We start from the raw sequence: 22,171 nt of genomic DNA, 5'->3' as shown, positions 1-22,171 counted from the left end.
TGGAATTCCCCAGTGTGGTCTCATTTTTGAAAGTTACAATTAAACTGAGTCACATGCTGTTTTTTTAAACTGAACTTGAGTCAGCGATAAAAAGGCTGCCAATTTTATTAGTTCCTAGTAGAAAATGGTTTTTGAACTTTACCTTGTTCTAACTGAATAAGTTGATTCATAGAATAGAGAGCTCCCTTAATCCTGGATTGCACACAAAATATGTGCCAGATTTGTAGACGGCATGAGCCCAGAGCACTTAGAACCTTACCATCAGGACCTGTGGAGTTTTCTGTGTCACGGGAACCTTGGTTTTTCACAGAAACTCTAGGCGTGTCCTTGCCTTGAGCTGAAAAAGGGAGAGAAGATAGTCCCTTGATTAATAGAGAATTAGAACAGTCTGACCGCCAGTTGTTACCCTCCATTGCCCTCTCAAATTTAAAAACACTCCTGGGATTCAACTTCTTTTGTAGAAAAAAGTTAAAGGAGGAAATAGTGGTTTGAGTTGCTGGAATACTGTAGTGCTGTCATCTTGTATATTTTCTAACTGGTGAGACAATCACATACATACATACCCAATTTTTAAAATTAGAAATCTAGTAGCATGACTAGAGAAACTTGGTTTAGTCAGAACAACCTACAATTTAAATGTAGGAAAATTTGTATATATGTAAGTTTATGTAGCTTAATCTTTGAAGAGAGACAAGAAAACCTACTTTGCCCCAGGCATGCCTGAGAGCAGAAAGATTCATTCTCCTGGCGGCCAGTTTCTGTTAAAAGACAAATGCATGGCTCAGGTGCTTCCCCAGGAGCCCTCTCAGAGGCTGTCAGTTTAGATTGCTGCGAGTCCCGTCTTGATTTCCCTTGTGATTGTTCTCTATCTGCAGTCTCCGAAGGCATGTCATCCCCTTGCTGTGACTGAAGCAGTGTCACATGCTTAAATGTAGCAGTAAGGGAATATTTTTTATGGCGAGAAATTTTCCATATACTCAATATCCTCTTACTTGTTAGTTGGGTATCTATTATGTTTTCATAACTTGAAGAGCCAGAGCATTTGAAAACACAAATACACATACAGATAATGTGCTGGAAAATCCATGATTTCAGAGTTTAACTATGTCTGTGATTTTATAAACAGAAGATTAAATTAATTTTTAGTACATGAGTACATATTGAGCCTGCAGTACGTTCAATGTGACATGCCTGTGGGTGAGAACGAACCAAGGATGGGAAAGGTACAGGTTATAATTTCTTCAAAGGAAAATATCTTCAAAGACAGAACTTGCATTCTTGTAATGATTTACTGACAATAAGGAAGTATGACTCAAATGTGACCAGTCTCTGAGTCTGGGTGGATGGATGATAGAGAGGTCAGTGCTTGAAGGCATATAAAACAAGCCGATTTGAGGAAAGTGAAAACATTTTAGATTTGAAGTCTAAAATGCTGGGTCATTTAAGTGGAGATGCCAAACAAGCTTTTCATCCAGTGTGGAGGAAGAGAATCATAAATTAGACATGCATGTATTTGGGAAACATCAGTATAGAAGTAACACTGATGATAAGAGAGAAGTCAAGTAAAGGATAACACAGGACGAAATAAAAGACTCCTAGGCTCCCAAGCCCTTCAGAATAACATGAAAGTAACTGTGTCTGAGTTCTTTTCATTAGTTTCTGGGGATGAGGAAGGGAAAACAAATTTGAAACTTCCAGCTGGACTTAACACCCTATCATATTCTTTCTCATTCTGCAATTCTAAAAAGTGGACCATTTTTCAACTGTTCATCAACATGTTCCTTAAATACATAATTACAGAAAAAAACATTGATGGATTTCTCCAAGCCTGGGGGCAGAAAATCTTTGCTCATTATGTATGAAAACACAGAAGTAATAATAAAAAAGGGAACTATTTGACTTGATATAAGCATAATAAATTTGGGATGGAAAAAATACCATAAGCAAAGTTTAAAAAAAGAAAGGTTACAAATTAAGGGAAAATATTTATACCTTTTATCATAGACAAGGGGTTAAATATCTTTACTACCTAAAGAACTAAAAATAGACACTTTGCTAATAATGAAGGAAATACAAATTGAAATCACATTGAGAAAGGAATTTCTGCCTAAGGTACACTGCTATGATGTAGCCTAACCCTATTACCAAAAACAGCTAGACATACTGGAAAGATTATATAAGACATTGTTTTAAGGCACCAGAGACCCATCAATGTAGCACACACTTGAGGAGGTGCAAAATAGTGAGTGAAATTCCACGTGTGCCAAGAAGTTGAACAGAGCCTCCAGAAGTCTTAAGAGGTTTGAAGGGGTGGGGACAAGAAGGAGGGGCAAAACTTGGAGGTCAGAGCCCCCGAAGATAAAGGTACCCTGATAAGGTCCTCCAGTTTTCTGTAGGGTCTCCTGAAGGGTTACACTCTGGGGGCAAGGAGGAACTTGCATTAGACCAGTTCTTTGAAAAAGGAAGTCCATGAGCTGTTTTTTTTTTTTTTTCTTTTTCTTTTCAGATTGCTGAGCTGGGTACTTTTGTGTCTTTTAGCTAGTTCCTCTGTTGTAGGCCTCAGCTTTGAAGAACAAAGTCTTTGAAATATTGTACTTATACACTTTTGCTATTCTGCCTTCACTGTAGCTGAGATAGCAGAGATCACACAGCTTAGCTTTTCTCTACAAGGTCTCCTGCTATTTGTGTCTTCCACTGTAGGCCTGGATGCAGCAGCTGCTGCTCGGGGTGGAAATAAAGAAAATGCTTTGTGTAGGTTGCTTAACAAATAATGAGGATCAGAATAAAGGTCTTTGATCAACTTCAAAACAAAAACAAAAACACTAAGAAACAAAAACAAAAGCTGAAGTCCAACTTTTAATCAATCCAACTCCAAATTATATTACAGTTCTCTGCTCTATCTTACCTGCTTTCCAGAAACAGAAATAAATCCTCTCTAGGAAAAGATTATACCACCCACAGCCTAAATTATCACTACAATATTTTATACATAGTGTTCTGCATTGAAAAAAATTACCTGGCATTTCGTAAGAATGAAAACGAATCACTAAAAATTAGAATAAAACAACAGATAGAGACAGAGACGTAGCAGAGATCCAGATAATACAGATACAACTAAAATAATGATTAATGTATTGAAAAATTAAATTCCAAGTCAGAAAAATTAAATTCCAAGTTGGAAAATATTCATGGCAAAGAAGTTGGTCAGATAATGGGAGGCTATTTTAAGTTTTATGTAATTTCTAAAACTAAAACATATAAAACAATTGAAGTTAACAATTTAATAGGTGGATTTGGCAGCAATTAGACATGACTGAAGAATGAATTAGTAAACCTAAATCTACATTAAAAAAAAAAAGAAGAAGAAAGTACTGTTGAAAAATACATAAAGGAGTTAGTAGACATGTGAGATAGGGTCTATCCTATATGTAATGTGGCAAAAGCAATATTTTAAAAGATAATGACTGATAATTTCTTCCAAATTAATGGAAGATGTCAAATCATTGTTTCAAAAATGTTATGAATTAATACAAAGCAAACATCACTTTAGCCAATTTATGTAAAGCTGCTGAAAACTAAGGTTTAAAAAAATATATATATAATTATTTAGTGAATAAAAATCCATTAATTTAAAACAGTGACAATAGGACTTATAGATGACTTTTTAACAGAAATAATGGGAGCCAGGGATAATCAATGCCATCTTGAAAGTGCTGAAAGAAAAAATCTCCAATATAAATTTTGTACCTAACAAAAGTTTCTTTCAAATTGTAGTTAAAAATAAAAAGATTTTCAGGGGAATAGGGTGAAACTGGTTATCAGTAGCCTACCTTAACAGAATAGATTTCACCATACTAAAGAATAAATTCTGGATAGATAATAAAACTAACTGTGAAGGGCAACATAGACAAAGGCCTTCACATCGTTAGGCACACATTTCTTACACAAAAAAAGCAAAGCACAACCATTTGGAAAAGACTAGCAATCTGGAAAATAATTAGTGTCATTAGTTTATTAAAACATACCATTAAGATAGTGCAAAATAAGCCAGTGGAAGAATATATTTGTAATATAGGTCATTTGTAAAGGACTCTGTACTAATACATTAAAAAAACAATATTTAAAATAACATAGAGGAGAACTGAAATGGCGGCGAAGTGAATGGAGTGACACAGACCATCTCCCAGGACCAAACTGGATTTACAACAAAAATAAAGACAAATCATCAGGAAGGGGCAACCGAAAGACATGTTGGAGGATCACATAACCAGAAGCACTGACTCAATCCTGGTAGGCTTGTGAGGACGCGAGAGGGGGCCAGGAGCCCACAGTCCGCAGCGGCCTGGGCAGGGACCAGGGAACTTGGCGGGAAGTTACTGCTACCGCCTCCCTTGCCACCCTGCATGGGTCCTGAGAACTCTGGTGCACTTAAGCAAGTTAAGCCCTTGGCTGGTGCCCCACGGACTCGTGGGTACCAGGGGACTCGGTGGGATGCTGCTACCAAGGCTGAGTCCCGCGAACTCTGCGTGCTAAGCCCTCGGCTGGTGCCACACAGACTCGTGGGGACCAGGAGACTGTGCTGGATGCTACTGCCACCTCTGCAGTGTCCCACTACCGCGGCTCAGTCCTGGGGTTTCAGCTGAGTGCAACGCCCTTGGCTGGAGCTCCAGCCGAGCCTCCCTTGGCTGGAAGCAGCGCCCTCGGGTTAAAAGTCCAAGGCGACTCCACGGCGCAGAGTCCGGACAGAGGCTAAATTGGCAGCAGCCACTCACCTTGGACTCCGGCAGAGGGAAGCCAGACTGGACTAGAACTGTGTGGGGACACTCGGGATTTTGAGGGTGCTAAGAGGTTTCCTTGGGTGCAGCCATGCAGGACTGTGGTCATTTTACTCCTTCCCAGGGCCCTGGGGAGAGGCGGCGGCCCCTCCCTCAGAGATTCAACCCCACCTGGTGGCCATTGAAATGCTAATTGAGGCCCATTAACAACCAATAGCTGCCTCACTCTCAGGAAATCCTCTTACACTGAGCACCTGAGGGAGTATTTCAGGAAACTCAGAAACGAAGGGTCTGCAGGTGACCTCTACTAATAGCCTCCAGGCAAAAAAAAAGCTAGAGGATAACTACCATTCCCTGGGCTATCAACACTAACCAGAAAAGCTAAGACTTGATGGTGGTGTTTAAAGCGGGTCCTCCCTGGCGCATCCAAACTCAGGAGAGGGAGCCACAAACAGCAGAACACCAACACCCACTGGGAAAATTTGGCAGACTCCAAAGCCCACTGTGATAGCCAAAATGGTGAAAAACAGAAACAAAAGCCAAACGAAAGAACAAGAGACCTCTACAGAAGATGAGATAAATGAGGTGCACTTAAGCAAGTTAACAGAACTAGAATTTAGAGCCATGATGTGGCGGAAGCTCAACAGCATCTGTTAGGACATGAGCACCATGAGTAAAGGCATAGAAATGTTGAAAATCAACCAGTTGGAAATTAAAAACCAACAGGAAGAAATGAAGAATGACATCAGAAATGAAAAACACATTGGAAGGTCTAAAAAGCAGAGTAGGGGAAGCTGAGGACCGGATCAGTGAATTAGAAGACAGGCTAGAAGAAATCAACCAATCAGAAAACCAAAAGGAAAAAACGATTAAAAAACAGGAAGACAGCTTAAGAGAACTGTGGGACAACTGGAAACGTAATAATATTTGCATCATAGGAGTCCCCAAAGAAGAAGAAAATGAGCAAGGGTTACAGAATATATTCAAAGAAATAGTGACAGAAAACTTCCCTAATTTGGTGAAGGAAGAAGGCATTCCAGTTCAAGAAGCACAGAGAGCCCCAAGTAAGAAGAACCCAAACAGGCCCACACCAAGACACATAGTAATCAAACTGCCAAAAATTAAAGACAAAGAGAGAATCTAAAAGCAGCAAGAGATAGGCAACAGGTTACCTACAAAGGAAACCCCATAAGGCTCTCAGCTGACTTCTCACAAGAAACACTACAGGCTAGAAGGGAATGGCATGAAGTAATCAAGGTCATGAAAAACAAGGATCTGAATCCAAGACTACCCTACCCAGCAAGGCTATCATTCAAAATAGAAGGTCAAATAAAGAGTTTCCCAGACAAAAAAAGGCTAAGGGAATACATTAGCACCAAACCAGCACTGCAAGAAATGTAAAAAGGACTGCTGTAATTACCAGGAGAAATGGGAAGGAAAATAGAACCACACTAAACAAAAATGGCAATAAATAAGTACATATCAATAATCACCTTAAATGTAAATGGACTGAATGCTCCCATAAAAAGACACAGAGTAGCTGATTGGATAAGAAAGCATGAGTCATCTATATATTCTTTACAAGAGACCCACCTCACAACAAAAGACTCACATAGATTGAAAGTGAAGGGATGGAAAAAAATCTTCCAAGCAAACGGAAAAGAAAAAAAAGCTGGGGTAGCAATACTTATATCTGATAAAATAGATTTCAGAATGAAGGCCATAATTAGAGATAAAGAAGGCCACTATGTAATATTGAAAGGATCTATCAAACAAGAAGATATTACCTTGATAAACATATATGCACCCAATATAGGAGCATCAAAATATATTAAAAAACTTCTGGAGGACTTCAAAGGAGAAATCGATAGCAATACAATCATAGCAGGGGACTTCAACACCCTGCTGACATCACTGGATAGATCCTCTAGACAAAAAATTAGCAAGGAAACAGGGACTTAAATGAAGCACTAGACCAAATGGATTTAATAGATATCTACAGAGAACTACACCCCCAAACTACAGAATTCACATTCTTCTCAAGTGCACATGGAACATTCTCAAAGATAGACCACATGTTAGGGCACAAACTAAGTCTCTAGGAGTTCAAGAAGATTGAAATTATATCAAGCATCTTCTCAGATCACAATGGCATGAAACTAGAAATCAATTGCAAGAAGAACATACAAAGACATTTGAACACATGGAAGCTAAATAGCATGTTATTATACAATGAATGGGTCACCAAGGAGATCAAGGAAGAAATCGAAAACTTCCTGGAAACCAATGAAAATGAAGACACAACAACACAATATCTATGGGATGCAGCGAAAGCAGTTCTGAGAGGGAAGTTCATAGCACTACAGGCCTACCTCAAAAAAGAAGAAAAATCTCTAATAGAGTATCTAACCTCACAACTTAAAGAACTAGAGAGCAAACAAAAAGAAAACCCAGAGCAAGTAGAAGGAAGGAAAGAGTAAGGATCAGAGCAGAAATAAATGACATAGAGACCAAAAAACCAATTCAAAGGATCAATAAAACAAAGAGCTGGTTTTTCGAAAAGATAAACAAGATTGATGGAACCTTAGCTAGACTCACCAAGAAACAAAGAGAGAGAACCCAAATACACAAAATCAGAAATGAAAGAGGAGAGATAACAACTGACACCACAGAAATACAAAAGATCGTTAACAACTACTATGAAGAATTATATGGCAACAAATTCAACAATCTAAGCGAAATGGACAAATTTCTAGAAACACATAGTCTCCCAAAACTGGATCAGGAAGAGATAGAAAACTTGAACAGACCAATAACAACAGAAGAAATTGAAGATGTAATCAAGACTCTCCCAGCAAACAAAAGCCCAGGCCCGGATGGCTCCATGGGGGAGTTTTACCGAACATTCAAAGAAGAACTAATACCCATTCTCCTCAAACTATTTCAAAAAATTCAAGAAGAAAGAAGACTTCCAAACTCGTTTTATGAAGCCTGCATAATTCTAATTCCAAAACCAGAAAAAGACACAACAAAGAAAGAAAATTACAGACCAATATCCCTGATAAACATAGATGCCAAAATCCTGAACAAAATACTAGCAAATAGGATCCAGCAATACACCAAAAAAATTATCCACTATGACCAAGTGGGATTCATCCCAAGGATGCAAGGCTGGTACAATATTTGCAAATCCATAAATGTGATACACCACATAAATAAAATAAAAAATAAAACCACATGATAATATCAATAGATGCTGAAAAATCCTTCGACAAAATCCAGCATCCATTTCTGATAAAAATGCTCAGCAGTGTGGGAATAGAGGGATCATATCTAGACATAATAAAGGCCATATATGAAAGACCTACAGCCAACATCATACTCAATGGGCAAAAACTAAAAGCATTACCCTTAAGAACAGGAACAAGGCAAGGATACCCACTTTCGCCACTCCTATTTAACATAGTACTGGAAGTCTTAGCCACAGCAATCAGACAGGAAAAAAAAATAAAAGGGATCCAAATTGGAAAGGAGGAAGTGAAATTGTCATTATTTGCAGATGACATGATACTGTACATAGAAAACCCCAAAGACTCCATCAAAAGTTTACTAGACTAAATAAATGAATTTGGCAAAGTAGCAGGATACAAAATTAACGTCAAGAAATCGATGGCATTTTTATACACCAATGATGAACTCACAGAAAGAGAAACTAAGAAAACAGTCCCATTTACCATTCTCTTAGTTACCAAGAGAAACTAAGAAAAAAATTAAGATACCTAGGAATAAACTTAACCAAAAAAATAAAGGACCTATTCGCAGAAAACTACAGGTCATTGAAAAAAGAAATAGAGGAAGATATAAAAAAGTGGAGGCACATACCCTGTTCATGGATTGGGAGAATTAACTTCATTAAAATGTCCATATTACCCAAAGCAATCTATAGATTCAATGCAATCCCCATCAAAGTACCAACGGCATACTTCACCGAATTAGAACAATTACTTCAAAAGTTCATATGGAACCAAAAAGGGCCTCGAATAGCCACAGCAATCTTGAAAAGGAAGAACAAAGTTGGAGGGATCACAATACCAGATTTCAGGTTATACTACAACGCCACTATAATCAAAACAGCCTGGTACTGGCACAAGAACAGGCAGGCATACAGACCAGTGGAACAGAACAGAGAACCCAGAAATGGACCCAAGGCAATATGCTCAATTAATATTTGACAAAGGTGGCAAGAGCATACAGTGGAGTAAGGACAGCCTCTTTAATAAATGGTGCTGGGAAAATTGGACAGCTACTTGCAGAAAAATGAAACTAGACCATCAACTTACACCCTACACGAGAATAAACTCAAAATGGATAAAAGACTTAAATGTAACTCATGAATCCATAAAAATCCTAGAAGAGACTGTAGGCAACAAAATTTCAGACATCATACGCAGCAGAATTTTTACTGACACATCACCTAAGGCAATAGAAACAAAGGAGAAAATGAACACATGGGACTACATCAAACTCAAAAGCTTCTGCACAGCGAAAGATACAATCATCAAAACGGAAAGGCTACCCACTGTATGGGAGAGCATAATTGCCAATGATATATCAGATAAGGGGTTAATTTCCAATACATATAGAGTGCTCATACAACTCCACAAAAGGAAGACAAAGAATCCAATTAAAAAATGGGCAGAGGAACTAAATAGACACCTCTCCAAACAGGACATACAAATGGCTAAGAAACATGAAGATGAAGAAATGCTCATCATCACTAATCATCAGAGAGATGCAAATTAAAACAACAATGAGGTATCACCTCACACCTGTCAGATTGGCCGCCATCAACAAATCATCAAACAACAAGTGTTGGCAAGGGTGTGGAGAAAAGGGGACTCTAGTGCACTGCTAGTGGGAATGCAGACTGGTGCAGTCACTATGGAAAACAATATGGTGTTACCTCAAAAAATTAAAAATTGAACTGCCATTTGACCCAGTGATCCCTCTTCTAGGTATATACCGTAAGAAGACTAAAACACCAATCAGAAATAATATATGTACCCCCATGTTTGTAGCAGCACTATTTACAATCGCTAAGATCTGGAAACAGCCCAAGTGTCCATTAGTAGACGAATGGAACAAAAAGCTGTGGTACATGTACATAATGGAGTACTACGCAGCTGTGAGAAAGAAAGATCTCTTATCCTTTGAGACTACATGGAGGGACCTTGAAAGTTTCATCCTAAGTTAAACAAGCCAAACAGAGAAAGACAAGTTTCATATGATCTCACTGATTTGTGGAATACAATGAACATAACAGTCTGAGGAATGGGGTAGTCCCAGAGACGCGGAAGCGGGGTACAGACTGACAATCTGCTAAAGAGGGGGGTGGTGGGGGAGAGATAAACCACAGAACTTATATGCATGTATGCATGAACAGTGGACATGGACAACAATCTGGGGAAAGGGCAGGGAGCATGGGGGAGGGGAGAATCAGTGGGGGGAAAAGGAGAAACATCTGTAACAAAAATTAATTAATAAAAAAAATAAAATAAAATAAAATAACATAGAAAACACAGGAAACCCAACAGAAAAAAAATAAGACACAAACATTATGTCACAAAAGAGGTCATCCTGGTTGGTCACCTAATTTTTTGAATGGCTTTCACCAAACCTCATAGCATTTAAAAACCTTGGCTTTTTCACTATTAAAATGACTAAAAATGGTCCAACTCCTTGTCTAACTCTCTGGAAAACCATCAGAACTAATTAAAATATAACATCGTTATTTTTATAATAAATGATTACGGTGGAAGAAAAATTAATTGACCTAACACTATTTAAACAGCACTTCCTGGACTTTGTCCTAAGGTTTGTGGTTTCTAATGTAGGATGTAGATGTACCTGTGGCTGATTTTTTCAGGAAATTTCTTTCAAACCCATTACAACCTATGGTTACAACCCCAGTGATATTACTATGGAGAAATTTCTTTGACATCAAGGGAAACTTTCTAATAGTCAGGATGCTAGCTATTAAATAATGCTCAGTGAAAATGAAGGAGCATAAAAAATACTTCTAAGAGCTGGGTGAGAGAGGAAGGAAGTTGAGGAAAGCATAACCCAAAAGGCGAATCGGAAGGTAGTAAGCATTTAAGTTGCTGCCCTATGTTTTGTTTTTTTCAACTTAATTATTTTATAATATGATACATTCGCATGAGACCTTTTGGGTTGTGCCACCTTATTGGAACAGGTTAGCATGAAATGCAGTGGCAGGTTTGAGATCCGTGACACAGAGAAAGAAGCAGAAATCAAGGTTGTAGCTTTGTCCAGTGCTATATTCTAGGAGCAGAGTGGGCATAAAGAGTTAGATCTGCTTTCAAAGACTCAAAAAGTATGTTTGATAGACATTATTATTTTATTTAATATTATGATGCATGCATATATATGTGTACATGTGGTATGAATATATGACTATGAATATATAAGTATGCAGTGGCATACTTATGTGAATATAAATGTGCATATGTGTATGCATGTGCAAGGGTGTGTGCGTGCGTGCGTGAGTGTGGTGTACTGGGAAAGAGAAAGGAATGATAGACATTTGTTACTCTGACATGTGTGGAAGTGGTATTATCCTAATGGTTTCTCTCCTGCTGAGCAATGCAACTGAGTGCGTCAGAGAAATGAGTCCATTTCAGATAGACAGAATCTGATCAAAACAAAAATTGCCTCTACAGCCTATTTACTCCAGTTTGACTGTTCCTCCCCCAATTGTGATTGCTGCTGTTTGAAACACAAACAAGAGGTGCATTTTAGGGCCCCTAGCAGGAGATAAAAGATACTGAAATAGAAGGAATCTGGGACATTCAGTACTGTTTTCATTTTAATTTACCAACTGCACCGTCTTCCTCAAAGCCTTGATTATGATAATCTTTTGTAAGTCAGTTGCATTACATAAAAAGTAATAAATGAAGCAGGTCTCATTACAATGAAAAGATACTGAGATGCATATAGAATGCAATTAACCAAATTTGTAAAAACATAAACATGAAGAGATGTTAGAGTAACCTCCAAGTGTTTCTTCTGAGATTTTGGCAATAAATTCCATGCAACAAGCTAAATTACAATTAATTATTTCCTAGAATGTGAGTTTTATAGGTGTCATAACAGCTACAGACAGCAGGATCTATCTGGATTCAACTATATGAATTAAAGTGGTGCTGAATTAAAGCAAGCATTCTTGAACCATCTTGAAAACTTGTCATACCTATGTCCCAACTTTACTATCAATCTAATGAATTGGGTAATTGTTCAGAAATGCTGTGTTCCCATATTCCATCCCTATGGGAGTCTACTTCACTGTCCCTGTCCCTTCACATTGGCTTGGCCATGGAATTTGCCTTGGCCAATGGGATATTAGCAGAAGTGAGTCAAACAGAACCTTGAAATGAATTTGTGCATTTGATACTTGCCCTCTTGTGCTCCTGCCTTTAACTCCAAGAAGAACATGCTTTTGGGAGTAGTGGATCCAAGGAGGATAAGACCTGAACCCAACTCACAGCCTGACCTTCCTGGCCAAGAAGATGTGTTGAACCTCACATCTATGATCAAAAGAATAGGTGATTGTTGTTCTAGGCCCCAGAAATTGAAGATGGTTTGTTATGCAGCATTATTGGGCAATAGCTGAAACACTTGATAAAACATTTTTAACTGATTCAATCTTAACATTGCTTCTTAATTTTGTCCCATAGCAATTATAGCTAAAATCATGAATTTGCTTTGTGCCTAATTTTTAACACAATATAATAAATATGTTAATTTGTATTTTACCTAAAATTGTCTTTAGAACTACAGATGGTACATGTATGAAGCTTTGAGAAATACTGAATTTTCTCACAGGCTAAACTCTGTTGACTTCATAATGGTACTGAAATGGGAGATAAGGAAGATAACTAGTCTTAGAGTTTAGGACATTTGTCACATACATTTAACTTACAAGCTCAAGTGGAAAGAGGCTATTATTCCACATGCATAGACATAAATATATGTTCTCCCCCCCAATGCTGTACATCTATTTTTGTTAGGGAAGATGAGCTCAATTAGACCTTACTTATTTTACCTTATACTGCCAAGTTTTCTTTCTAGGTGTAGAATCAAAGTGCAACTAAGTGAAAGGAGATCAAATACCAATGGATGGAGGGAGAACAGAGCATTAATGGAAATGCAGGACCTGAAAAGAAGTTGAATCATTGTGGTACACTGTGTTGTGATGAAATTTTCCCAGAAACTGCTCTTTACAGCCAAGTCACCAGCATCATTTAAAAATTATCTTTAAAGTCACTCTTCTCAATGATGAGATTGCAATAGCCGTAAACTAAATATATTCAATCTCGCAAAGAAAATTCCAGTCCTTGGTAATGGCATGGGCATATCTATTCACATAGCTGCTTCAGTAGCATTCAGGTTTCATATCCAGGTATATTATGATAATATGTGAGGGTACAGGGGGTAAACACCTACTCCTGGAAAAATTCATCTAATGTGAATGGAGGCAAAGTCAATCAGTCAGCAATAACAACTTTAGCACCCACTCTCATTGCAACAAATGCCACAAGTCTGGCCTCTATAGATTCATTTTCTCCACTGAATATGCCTTTGTTTTGTTTTTGTAATTTCCTTTCTGTTATCCATGAGTGAGTCTGAACCTCGGGACTACCCATTTCTGGCCACCTTTCTAAGAAGTGTCACTCCTGGTGACGGGATGAATTGTAACTCTCTAGAGCTGGGCAAAGATGGTTTTGAATCCAAGCTCTGGACTTCTGTTTGCGTGATCTCAGGCAAGTCCTGCTCACATCCAGAGTCTCAGTTTTTTCACTTATGGATGGAAGTAATGATATCTCCCTCATAACATATGAGGATCAAAAGAGATAATGACTGACAATAATAAATTCTTGATTAGTGTTTATTGGCTGAGAGAAATGAGCTGAATATCTACTTCCAAACATCCTCGTCACTGACACTTATGCACACAAAGTTCGCTGAGTATGCTTGTTGTATCATTCAATAATTTATCACATTTCTTTCCTCTCTGGTATCATTCATTCATTAATGTATTCATTTATCCAGCCAGCATATAGATGTTGAGTCTCTACTATGTATGAAACTTAAAAAAAAAGAACTGAATGAAGTAGAGTTCTGGTTTAGCTGGATTAAATCTCAGAGGGAAAGGCACTCTTGTTGTTCCGAGGTTATTTATTTATTTATTTATTTATTTATTTATTTATGTATTTATTTATTTTATCACTTCTTGTCCATAATTAGCCTTTTTTTTAAAAAAAGAATGTTTTTATTGATTTTTTTTTCTTTAGTGAGAGAGGAAGGGAGAGAGAGAGAAGCAGCGATGTGAGAGAGAAACATCAATTGGCTGCCTACTTCACACCCCATACAGGGCATCAAGCCTAAAACCCAGGCATGTGCCCTGACCAGGAATCCAACCAGAACCTCTCAGTCCATGGGACGATGCTCAATCCACTGAGCCACATTGGCAGGGCCATAATTTGCCTTTTTTTTTTTTTTTTTCATTATAGATAAAGAACAAATAAGTATCAAAAAATAAGATGCTACACATTTCTCTCTTTCTGACTTTGAAACAAGACTTATTCATTCCAATTTGCTCAAGGTAAGTTGGTGCAAAGTCTTCCATAAAAAAAAAATATATATATATATATATCAAGTTTTAGATATAATTTTTCTTAAGAATTTTTTTCTTTCAGTCTTTAAGGTTTTGGATGGAAATGAAAGGTTTTAATTAGAAGGGTCCAAGCTCCAAGAATAGATTTAATTGTTATCAAAAGTTAATGCTTAAATTTTTTAACCACACCACTTAAATAAAATCTCATGCTTTTAACCCTCCATCTTGCATTTCAAAGGCATTTTTATTTACCTCTTGGCATATAGTTGTCCAGATTCTTCATCTCCTCTGCTGTTCTTCCTTTCCCTCCCCTCTCCTTTCTCTCTTCCTCCTTCCATTCCCTGCTCTGTTCCTTCCTCCCTCTCTTCCTCCCTCTTTTTTTGTCATTTGTTTTGGTACTTTACCAATTTTTCTACTGTTTGTTCAGTTGGTTTTTTTTTGTTTGTTTTTGTTTTTTCTTATTGACTTTTATATATTCTTCACAAATTAAGAAAATTAACTCTCTCTGTGTCGAACATGTTGCAGACATTTTCTCCTGGATTGTCATCGTCTTGATTTTCTTTATGACACACTAAGTAAACTTGACCATGATTTCTTCTAAAAGTTTTAGATATTTTTAAAGTGACACCTAGGTGCCAAGATAGCTATAAAATTCTTTTTTTTTATTTTTTTTTATCTTCACCCAAGGACATTTTTGCATTTATCTTCAGATAGAGTGGGAGGGAGGGGGGGAGAGAGAGAAAAACGTGGATGTGAGAGAGACACACCGAGTGGTTGCCACCCATACGACCCCAACCAGGGCCAGGGCAAACTGCAACCGAAATACGTGCCCTTAGCGGGAACCAAACCCGGGACTCTCCAGTCCGCAGGCCAATGCTCTAACTGTTGAGCCAAACCATCCAGGGCTAAAATTATTTCTTTATTTAAATATATTAACTTATTAAAAGTGTGTCCTCAAGATTTAGTTACTGATTTTTGGAACAATTCAGTTTTCCCTTCATCTTAGGGAATTTTCCTTTATAGGTTGACTCCCAAATTATAAGAAGACCAATTTTTCCCATACAGTCGGCCCTCGTTTATCATGGTTAAGTAGTTCCAGACTCTACCATGACAAATGAATTTCCACAAAGTAGGATTCTTTATTTATACAGTCATCCCTGCTACTTGGCCCTTAGACTTTCACGGAAAAAGCCACCATAGAGTGAAGCCACAAAACTCGAAGCATGAAGTGACAAGGGATGACTGTATAGGACAGTTTATTGGTTGTCTCTTCTACATACATTATTTTTCTCTAATTATTTTAGAGTTTCTGTGTTCTTTTTTCACTGTGATCATCTCTAGCCTTTTTTTTTTTCTTTTTCAGTAATTTCATCTTTGCTGTTCTTAGTTAATTTATTTCTCTAATGATTAAAATTTTATCTCCTGGGTTCTTACATTTCAGTTCATTATGCCCTTTTATCACCCTTCTTCAAGCTCTTTAATTTCTTTAGAAGTTTTCTATAGGAATTATAGGGGATTTGCATCTTTTTCTCAGGTCATGCTTTCTTCCATAATAAATCCTTCACCTGTCTTTTGTTGGCCTGCATGCTTTCTTCCTTCTCAAGAGCGCTCTCTCTCTTAGTTTTGCTTGCAGGGTGAGGTGTAAGGCACACTTTAGCAAGCTACTCCTCCAGTATGTGTGGTCTGTTGGTCCTCCAGAAGCTATCTGGAAGTGGTTTCTTTGGGGAGTTCTCTTTGGGAGAGGTAAAGTGGTCAGAGCATTTACTACATTAGTTGTGCTGAATTTCTCACCAATTGTGTGCATGGCCGGTTCACATCACTTTGCACTGTTGCCTGTCACAGTGGGAGGCTATCCTTTGGGTTTGGATAGTTTTTTCAGTTAATCACAATACTTCGAACTTTCCAAGAGCAAGTGAGTCAGCCTGGGAGACACCCTATTCTCTTCTGCCGTTTCTTTCTCAACCTCCCAAATCAGATGATAATAACAAGCCCTCTGCAAGCCCTACATAGATTTCTCAGGGAGAGAACGGGGCTCCTTCAAGGCATTGTGAGTGCCTCCTCGCCTGCTTCTTCCTCACTCCAACAACCTTGCCTTATTTATTTTCTCTTTTGTTTTCTATTTGGTGAAATGCCTATTTTTTGCTAGAGGTAATTAATTCTAGGCATTTGTTATTAGTCTGCTTTTTCTCTCTCATTTTCCTCTCAGCAGGAGATAGTAAGATGGAGAATAAAGGAAGGTTTTCCTGCCTCTTTGGGGAAAGGTGGAATAAAAGGTGTTCGTGCCTCACTTCATGTGCTTGTGGAAATTCCCTTGGCTGCTCCTCTCCCAGTTAGATAGCTAGTATGATCTTATTCAGGGTTATTTCTGAGCCTGATGGAGTTAAGGGTGCGTTGGGGCAATATCAGGTTTGTGCCTTCTGCATTTCTGGAAATGTGTCTTTCCTTTTGCTGGCTACTAGCCTGTTCTCTTGTCTGGTTACTGTTTTGTTGATGTTCTTCGTTTGCTTGCTTTACTTACCGGGTTTCATATTACTGTGTTTGGAGGAGAGTGAGGTTTGAAACCTGACTTCACATCAACATCTTACACCTGAGACCAGGTGCCTAGATGGTTGTTTGTGTATCTGGGTGTTCCCTAAGGCGCTACACACCTGGCCTTTGTCAGCAGCTGCCTTCAGGAATATCTATCAAAAATAGTTCTAATCAGACTTCATGTTATAGACTGAATGTCTGTGCCCCCCTCAAATTCTTATGTTGAAGCCCCAACACCCAACATAATTATATTTAGGTCACACAATAATAGGGTCCTTATGGAGGTGGTTAAGGTTAAATGAGGTCATAATGGGAGGCTCTAATCTGATAGGTCTGTGGCCTTATAAGATGAGAAGAAGATAGAGATTTCCCTCCTTTGGTCATGTGAGGGTGCAGTGAGGGAGCCCGTCTACAGGCAAGGAAGACAGCCTGTACCAGAAACTGGCCAGCACCTCGACTGTGGCCTTCCCAGCTTCTGGAACTGTAAGCCACCCACTGTACGGCATTTTGTTATGGCAGTCTGGGCAGACTGATACAGTTTATATTTAGCTCATACATCTTTGGAACAAAGGTATATTTGTAAACCATCTGTCCCTTACCTAATCTACATTTTCCCCCAAAACCCAGTGCTAATGTTGCTACTTTACTGCTCTTCATCTCTTCATCACTTTGACAAACTCTGTACACACATGCCCATGTCTCCCTGTCCATAGTCAAATGATGAATGAGTAAGCTGACAAGATCATACTGGTAGAAAATGCTCATGTTTCTATAAAGCATCCTTTCCAGGGTAACACACTTGTTCATGTAGTAATTGGAAATATTTTATCCTAATCAAACTCAGAAGTTGTCCTTAGTAAAAGATGAAAGGCTGTGGTGGTAGCTGGGGGTGGTCATGGATCAGATAATGTCCCTCCATGTGGTCACTCTGAAAATGATTTGGAAATTCACCATTTGCTATTGTCAGAATAACCACTCTACATAAATTCAATATTTAGGAAGAAAAGCCCCAAATGTCTATCAGTATTTCAATGCCTGCCATGTGATTGGATACAAAATGAGTGAAGCATATTACTGTCTTCATGGAGTTCACAAGTTTTGTGTGTGTGTGTGTGTGTGTGTGTGTGTGTGTGTGAAAGAGAGAGAGAGAGAGAGAGAGAGAGAGAGAGAGAGAGAGAGAAAGAGAGAGCACTAACCACACACAAGCCAAGTGACAAGGGCTATAGTGTAAACCAAGAATTATGGAGACACAGAGGAGAGAGTAAGTCACCTTTTTAGAAGGGGTGAAGAAATGACTGAGTCACAAAAGCACTCGTGCCAAGCATTTGGATAAGTAGAAATGTATGTCCTGTATGTAACACACGTGGAGGGCTCAGTTTAGCATCTTCAACATGACTGCCTTGGGCCTGGTCTTTCTTCTCTTCTATCCTCCCTTGCTCTGCTCCCACAGAAATCTAAAAGGCAGTTCCAGCCCCTCTGGACATGATCACAACCATTGGAACCTTCCCAGGTGTTGTCATGTTAGGCTTAACCGAGCTGGCTTCTGATCACATTCTACTTCTGGCATTTTCTTTCCCTTTTCCAGGCCCCAATTAAGCATCTAATTCTCATTCAGCCTCATTATGCATTCCCCACCCCTCCAGGGCCTGGCAGGAATGAAGAATACAAGGAGGCACTTCTCAGATGGGGGGCTGCAAGAGCTGGTCTCAGATCACAGTCTTTTCAGCAGGAACAATACAAATTGTGTGTCTCTCAAACTCCTCCACACACCATCACACACCCTTTGTGGCTTTTGTTTCTCTACAGCAACCAGATACATCTGTACACAGCAGGGTCCCAGTGAACAGAGGGATATGTATTTTTTCCAGAGGAATCTTTTGATTCTTTCACTCTAATAGGGTTTTAACTGTGTAAGGAGCCACAGTGGGGCAGCTTTGGGCTTTTCAATGGTTCTTTATGTAGAATCTTTCATAAGGAAGAAACTTACTGCTAGAAATAACTAAAGCTGAATTCTCAGCAACTTGATCATATACTTAAGGCTCCTGAAATAAAGTACTTTTGACTGCTTGGGTTGAAATCCTGCATGATTATGTATATAGCTCTCTAATCAAAGAATAATTTAATCCTATACATTCTTAATAATAGATTCCTTAATTATTTCCACTAGATTTTTCACTCTTTGTATGGTACATTTTCTTAAATAGCACGATTTATTCTGAATATTTAATAAAATCTGGTGCATCACCTTTGTCCATGACCGAAGTAGTAGAACTCTACACCCAAGAAGAAAGCTGCGGCCAAGAAATAACTAGTAGATGTATGGAAGCTCCAGAGCTCAGCTGTTGGTGGGCTCTGAACTGGAAGGGAGTGTGTTCAGTTCTGCTAAGCTATTCCATTTCTGGTCTTGGCCCCTCAATAGTAATTCTTTCAGCTTCAAACAAAAGTGAGAGCATTTTTCCTACTAGAATATGTTTTCAAACATTCCTGACTGAATTAAAGATTATTTCCATTCAATATTTCTTTGCAAAGACATAGTACAGTTTCCAGGATCTTAATATTTGAACTTCTTTGGCATTAACCATTTTTATGCCTTCAGAGAGTTTGTTACTATCAGAGCACACATACACAGGTAAAAGATTGACCAGGCCATGTTCACTAAACATGTAACCGAAACTCTTTTTTTATCCTCACCCGAGGACATTTTTCCAATTTTTGTACAGACAGAGTGGGAGGGAGAGAGAGGAAGAGAGAGAGAGAGAGAGAAACATCGATGTGAAAGGGACACATCGAGTGGCTGCCACCCGCACGACCAACCAGGGCCGGGGACAAACTGCAACCAAGGTACATGTCCTTAGTGGGAACCGAACCCGGGTCTCTCCGGACCGCAGGTGGGCGCTCTAACCGCTGAGCCAAACCGGCCAGGGCATAACCGAAACTCTTATTCAGCTCAGCCAGAAGCCTTTTACCAAAGAGAATTCTCTAAGTTTTCTGTGAGAAGTTGATGTTGTGTTTGCCAAATCCCTCTGAACAGGGGCTGTCTTCCCCTTTTAAGTGGTAGGTCACTGTTGCCTTTTATTGTCTATATAAGACTGATTTTCTCAAGAAATAAAATAAAGATCCTAGACCATATTCTAGTCCAGCCAAACCCCTTCACACATGTGGGCGCCGGGCCCCGGAGAAGTGGTGTGGCTGCCCCAGGCCATCCCGAAATGAAGTTGGGGCTAAAAGTTCTAACTTCACTCCTGGGCTGTTTCCACTACATCACCCAGTGCCAGTGACAGTGGTGAGGGAGCCCGGTGAAGGCAGCTGAAATGGGGCTGGAACTTCAGAAGTGGCCCAGAATCTTTTTTCACAGTTCTGCTTGGTCACCCTTAATCCATTTAAAAGCAATGGACTTGAATGTCTTCCCTAGGCCTAAAATGGCCTGGGGAGGGGAAGGAGCACACACTGATTCCCAGTGAAGAGATTCAGTCCTGTCCAACGCCTGGGACTTCCCGTGGTCAGTGGCAGCAGGCCCTTTAGAAATGGTGGCAGCCAAGGTTCTCCCCTCCCACAGCATCCGCAGGGCCCTGCAACACAGACCATGCCCCTCTGCCGGTTAGTATTTTAGAGTCAAAGTTTAGTCATTTGATTCTTCTTTTGAAGATGGGCTTACTCCGTGGCCTCTTTAATCTGGAAAAATAGGTTAAGTTAGTTCTGGAACTCTTAACACTGGGCTTAGACGTATATAATGGTTTGGTTTGCAATCTAGGGAAAAGATTCTAAAAATAAAGCAGCATAAGGTTTCATGTGTCCTTGGGCACCAGAGAATCAGGGTCCCCAGGAGTAAAGATCAACCAACAGTGGTTGGGTCTGTGGGTGCCACCCCAGGCTTCAGGAGTCTTCCTGGATTCATGCTGCAGCTCTGTCCTCTTGGGCTGATATCACTGGATTGCTCAGTACCTTTCCTGAACCCCCGTGTGCTGAGCATCTCACTGGCCTGTTGCTTCACAGCTTGATTGACTTCTCACTGCTGAATTTAGCTTTTGTCTTTACTGCTAATATCTCTAGGCACCCTGGTCTTTCCCATAGTCATGACTCCCTTGCTTGTTCTAGAACTTTCATAACCAAGAAATCCCTAGCCATCTGTTTGGCTGCCTGTTTTGCCTCTTTTTTCAGACTGGCCTAGCTGCTACTGTTGTTTTCAAGCTGACTTCATTCTCTGTGTGGAAAAATCACCTCCAGTGAGAGAATGGCTCTGGCGTCACTAAAGAATGGGCCTTGCACCTGCTTTATCTCTTAACGTTTAATCTCTTGTTCTAGGAGACAATTCAGAAAACTTTCCCATAATAAAAAATAAATATATAAATAACACCCAGAATTTTTTTCTTTCAGGCAAAGGAATCTTAATCCTTTTTTTGTTCATGTATTTTACCAAACCAGAGGGCCTGTCACATAACCTCTTAAGCAAGATAACAATTCACTTTTGAGGAGGATGCAATCCAATATTGATTTATTGATCTCAGGACACAATGCTTTTCTAAAAAAAAGGTGTATACCAACCCTTATGTGATTGTTAAATAAAAGCTTCAAGACCAGACATTTTAAGGAAGGAAAAAAAACAAACCCAAGAGTTTAATTTCCTTCTTTTTATAGAATTATATAGACATTTTTGCTTGTAAAAAATTTTTTTTGAAAGTTGAAAATAATGCATGTAGAAGCAGGAATATTCCCCCTGCTCTGTGGTTTTATTTAGGTAAATGGGAAGAGTTATACTAAAAGCTGCCCTCAAATTTTAATTTTCTGCTGACTTCAATTGAACACTGACTATTTGTGTGGTTGTAAACATTGGAGAAAGAAAGAACACAGGTTCTCATATACCAGTAAGTGTCTTCCTTTATAAAGAGACATCTATTAGAGGTGTGATGTGTGTGTGTGTGTGCATGCCAAGTGCACACATGTGCATGTCCAGGGGAAGAAAAGGAGTGCTCCTTAAGGTTTTTTTATGTAGCAAGGAGGTATCCAGTTAGTGGTTAAATTGTTACTACTGAATTTCATTGACTTGAGGACACATTTTCCCCTCATGTTAACACCCAGGAAGCTGAGATGAACTGAACAATCAATGGCTTTACAATTGCAATTAACCTGGATTTGCATTTACTTGTTAGTCACTGGACAGCATTACTAACCAGAG

At 39.0% G+C, this 22,171-nt stretch overlaps 1 protein-coding gene across 1 annotated transcript in view; it reads right to left on the bottom strand.

Annotated features, from left to right (window-relative positions):
• Positions 1-22,171, bottom strand: part of MACROD2 (mono-ADP ribosylhydrolase 2) — a 2,341,201-nt gene that overhangs the window by 5,310 nt on the left and 2,313,720 nt on the right. Inside the window, exon 16 of the mRNA XM_036245484.1 lies at positions 260-337. Within this exon, the coding sequence (XP_036101377.1) occupies positions 260-337 (78 nt within the window). The remainder of the gene's footprint in view (positions 1-259; positions 338-22,171) is intronic.

The sequence above is a fragment of the Molossus molossus genome, unplaced genomic scaffold (assembly GCF_014108415.1).
Source record: "Molossus molossus isolate mMolMol1 unplaced genomic scaffold, mMolMol1.p scaffold_m16_p_6, whole genome shotgun sequence".
NCBI lineage: Eukaryota > Metazoa > Chordata > Mammalia > Chiroptera > Molossidae > Molossus > Molossus molossus.
This window is presented reverse-complemented; position numbering and strand designations above follow the sequence as displayed.